The sequence below is a fragment of the Dreissena polymorpha genome, chromosome 2 (assembly GCF_020536995.1).
Source record: "Dreissena polymorpha isolate Duluth1 chromosome 2, UMN_Dpol_1.0, whole genome shotgun sequence".
NCBI lineage: Eukaryota > Metazoa > Mollusca > Bivalvia > Myida > Dreissenidae > Dreissena > Dreissena polymorpha.
In genome coordinates, this window is record NC_068356.1 from 110,184,992 (window position 1) to 110,189,582 (window position 4,591).

General features: G+C 32.6%; 1 protein-coding gene across 1 annotated transcript; it reads left to right on the forward strand.

The window, feature by feature from the left end:
- Positions 1–536: 536 nt before the first annotated feature.
- LOC127868494 (uncharacterized) lies at positions 537–4,369 on the forward strand. The gene is made up of 4 exons (XM_052410315.1): positions 537–575; positions 3,203–3,320; positions 3,593–3,743; positions 4,225–4,369. The coding sequence occupies exons 2-4, from the start codon at positions 3,221–3,223 to the stop codon at positions 4,280–4,282; spliced, it is 309 nt and encodes a 102-aa protein (XP_052266275.1). The 5' UTR covers positions 537–575; positions 3,203–3,220; the 3' UTR covers positions 4,283–4,369.
- Positions 4,370–4,591: the final 222 nt, after the last annotated feature.

A 4,591-nucleotide genomic window follows, 5' to 3' on the forward strand; every position in this document is an offset into this window, starting at 1 on the left:
GTCACCATGATATTTTATAGACCGTAACTAAAGTCACGATTCTTCATGCGATGAAATTATTAACATGTTATCCTTTTATATATGAATAGTAAAGTATAGAGTATATCCACAATATTATGTTGTTTTAATTTATATTAAATATTATGTATACAATTTAGAATAGCTCTATGAAACAAACTGGCTCGATATATATTACGTGTAAAGACGAATGGTGACTTTTACGTTCTTGATTCACATTTTGTATAAAACAGCTAAACAAATGTAAGGTCGATTTTATTATTTAACTTTCATTGTAAAAGATTTAAAAAAAACTGATCCAAACACATGGACACAATGAGTAATACTCAGGCACGGAGTATTTTCGGCAATTTCAACTCTTGCACCGATTGCAATCTTGTTTTGCATTCTCTTTGGAAGGAAACACTGATACGAGAGTCCACACCTAGACGTGATGGCACGTTTTATATAATGTTCTGTTTAAAAGATGCGAACGATAATCGTTGTGCACGTATTCGTTTGCTATATAAAGGACTAAATTGTTCATAATTGTCTCAGACTTTGGAAAATTACATAAGGTAGGGGTGGGTTTAAAGATCTGCGAGCACAATTTGCTTCGCGGTCTTAAATTTAATCAATGGATACTTAAAAATGTTTTATTATACTTTAAGTTTGTGTAAACTACTTTTAATTGATTATGTATATGTTTTTATCGGTTCAGTGTTTCACAATATACTTTATCGAATTAATAGCCATATTAGACAATTTTGTTAAAGAAAATCGAGATATCTACTAACAGTATGACTGAACTTGCGATAAAAATCTTAATCGTTAACAATATTGATCATTTTCTGTCATTTTAGTTAACATATGGCCTGCTCCATTCTAAATGAGAACTAAATCAGTAAGCAATAATACTAAATGGGCTAAATGTGATTCTCGCTGACGGGTGGTTCCTTTAATAAAACGACAACTAACGAAACGGTTTAAATAGTAAATTTAAACAAAGGTAAACATCCGACCATAACTGTTCTTTATCATTCTATGCGTGGATGGAATCAGTGTACAATTACTAAACATTATACTTCTGAAGATAAAGCAGAAAGTACATTGACAATGGCTTTCTTAAACAACTGAGTACCATTGAAACCATTCATAAAAGTCCGTTTAATTCATTAATGATTTGCTTGATAAAATCGTAATAATACATGTCATGTTATGCATTAAACAATGACATTAATTTTAGATTAAGGTGTACGATAAATAATATGTTAAGATAGCTCATACACATTAATATATGATTCGGGCACTCTGTTTGAAAAATGTGCGCGCTCGTTTTTATAAATATATTCCGTAAAGATTGGTATTCACGTCATTTACTTATTTAACTGTTACATTCGATAGAAAATCATTCATTTGAATAGATCCCATTCAACGAAATACAATAAACATCACGAAACGAATTGGTCAAGAATTTGCACCACACAAATCAATGGTTATCCTCGTTTGCATTAAATAACAAAAATCAATATATATTCACTATAAAGATTACCATTTTAAAAGTATATATCCGTCGCAATGGATGTGAAAATGTTAACGCACAAAGTGAAATAAAAAGGCTCCATTTTGTGCCATCCAGTTTTCTTACAGCTCAAAGTCAAAATAATACAACCAGGATCGGTATCCTGTTCCTTGTTAATCTGACCTTCGTCTTCAGGGCACACGTGGTAGACAAAACATATATGTCATGGATATTCAAATCTGCTGTTTCGATCAAAATAACAGCGAATTCTAACTAAGTATTTATAATTAATATTTGCCAAATGAAATATGTAACTACAAAGAGCTACATAGAAATAGAAATAGTGCTTATTACGATTGCAAAAATGCACAAAACTATTTTTATCGGTCAATTAACATCGATTTGAAGTGTTAATGCTTGTTAATTTAACTACACGGGTTTTAGTCGAAAATTAGTTGAGATATTTTTCGGCAAAGTGTTGGTTATTTCGTTGACCAACACTATCGATATCCGATGCGTAGAAATTAAAGTACTTGGCATTACTGTAGCTTGAGATTTAATAACATGCATCGGTATGAAACATATTATTCACAATTACCAAAATTCATCCGTCATTTCGATACTATCACGAATTTAAATATAATTCGTAATTTCAGTTTTGAAGTTTCCTGAGTCTGTGTAAAAAACACACATCCGTATCAGCGACAAAGATAATTCATATTGATGTATGGATTCAATAAATTTAATATATTATTCTTATACATGAAAGATTATGCTAAATTGAATGCACGTTTACATTTTTATAAACTCATTTATAACAAGTGCATTACACATGTATTTTGCGGCGCTGCATAATCCAGACATCATTTATTTTTCAGAAATTTGCCAGATCTCTCCTTTTGCAAGCGCATTTTACTGAATAATTTTGTGCTCAACTTGCGGTCTTAATTCTACAATACTACGCTTCGTCCGTGATTATTAAAAAATAATATGCTCTGATTTTCATTTGTTCATAACAAACAAGTTGCTGGTCGTGGTACAATCCCGAATAAACCATCTTTTCTGTTAAGAATATATATTGAGCCTTCCTAATGAACGTACATGCTTTCAGCAAATTTTGTTGAAATTGATTTCGATGTTCACTCAATGAATTCGTAAATGAATATGTTTTAATGAAAGCAATTACAAAAAACAAAGTAAATGCAGATTTTCTAAATGTAACAATAATAATCAAGTTGAGTAATAATGAGCAATTTTCTACATTTTACAATGATAACTATATGTTCAATTGATTTGTTTAATAGTATTGTATTTAGATGTCAAGTGAAACATATAGACCAATTGTGCCGTTTAAAAGATGTAACAATTTTTAAGATAAGGTCAAATCGGTTAGTGTCTAGTTACCGTTGTGCTATTTAAATTACCACGAAGATCGTAGTGTTACATTCACACGCTGGAAGTAACTTAACTAAGTTAAGGTCCTTATACAGTGTGAAACAAAATGTTTTTTTTTAAATACATGAATGTAAAACATTTGATTATTTTTAAATATAATGGAAGAGCGAAGTTTGACATATTATTTCCAAATTTAAAGTAATTAATCCTCTAGAAAACGAAACTAAGAGCCGTAAAAAAACTAACTTTCGAACAAATATATAACCTTTTTCTCTTGAAATATTTCAGTTAACATCACCTCCCAAAATGAAGTTCGCTGTTGTTGTCCTTGTTCTTTTGCCTTTTGCCTTGGCCGCAAGCGTTGATGACAAGAGGTTCATCGAAAGCCTGCTGGGCGGTTACGACAGTATGTCTGCATATTGCGTTTCAAAGTTAATATTGTCATGTTGTTCAACTACTTTATGTGTACTACCAACATACAACTGATACGACTGTCCCGGGGGCAATTATACTTCGAATGTTTAACTGACCATCAATCTTCCGTGTCTGCATTTTGTGTCCGCCGTTTGTTAATGGGCGATATATGAACAAGCTATCGAGGGTTCTAGAACACCGCTGATGGTGTAGATATATATCCCAATCAGACATTAAACTTAACCTTTACCTTTTTTGTTTCAGTTATTGCCCTGGCAAAGCAGCTGCTGTCACAGTTCGGAACCGATGAAACCGAGGCCCAGTGTGAGCATTCGTTTTGCCCAGAGTTGGTCGACAAAATTGACGGTCATAACCATCTGATCACGACCCTTCTTTGCGCAGCTGTGTGCAAAGAGTAAGTGTTGTATGATGGGTACTGTTATTATTGATATACAATTATAACAAATAGCACCGTCGAAGCATCGTTTGATAGAGTATCTAACACAAACACCTTGATTGAATGTAAAGGATACATTTCGTGTAACTTTGTAAATCTGCTAAAGTTGAATATCATTTCAAAGTATGCTTGTTTTTATTAGCCCTGATGTGTATGGAAAATAACTGCAAGCATTTCAAAAACACAAAACATTAGCTCAAACAGCTCTACTACTCAATGTGTCTTGCACTAGAAAAGGTCTTGGGTTCGATCCCTGCTAAGAGAGCGTGCTTTAGATCAATTTACAATGCACGAAACACCGGCTCTTTTTCAGAGCATTCGAGAACTTTTCTAAATGCATACTGCATTTATAGGTTTAAATTGACTAAGATCCTATACTTTTTTGTCCACAACATTCAACATGTGTTTCCAACATCTTAATGAATACGTTTTATTTTAGGGCACAGGTTCTCTCCGCACACTACCTGACGTCCGCTCCTCCAATTGGTGGTAAATAAACCAAGAAGGACAAATCTGAATCATGTGTTCATTTGATGTTCTGACAATCACACAAAATACATTTAAACTGTCTAATATAGAAGTAATGTGTGTTTGTTTATAATTGTGTTACAGAAACATTGTCAGCTTCATATTATGAATATTGCAAAAATGCGAAGCAAATAATTCTGTTATTTGTATAAAACAATCGTTAACGTTATTATATAGGTTGAAGAAGATCTTTTTATTTCGCCCATTCCACAGTTTGGCAATTACGCACATTCCAAAGTTTTACATGTTGTAGTCGTATGACATCACAGTCAACGTTC

Bases quoted from the DNA above. Each gene is read 5' to 3' on its own strand.
- LOC127868494 (XM_052410315.1), top strand. From the start codon at position 3,221: ATGAAGTTCGCTGTTGTTGTCCTTGTTCTTTTGCCTTTTGCCTTGGCC. The intron at 3,321-3,592 runs GTATGTCTGCAT...TTTTTGTTTCAG, and splicing joins CCTGCTGGGCGGTTACGACA to TTATTGCCCTGGCAAAGCAG. The intron at 3,744-4,224 runs GTAAGTGTTGTA...GTTTTATTTTAG, and splicing joins TGCGCAGCTGTGTGCAAAGA to GGCACAGGTTCTCTCCGCAC.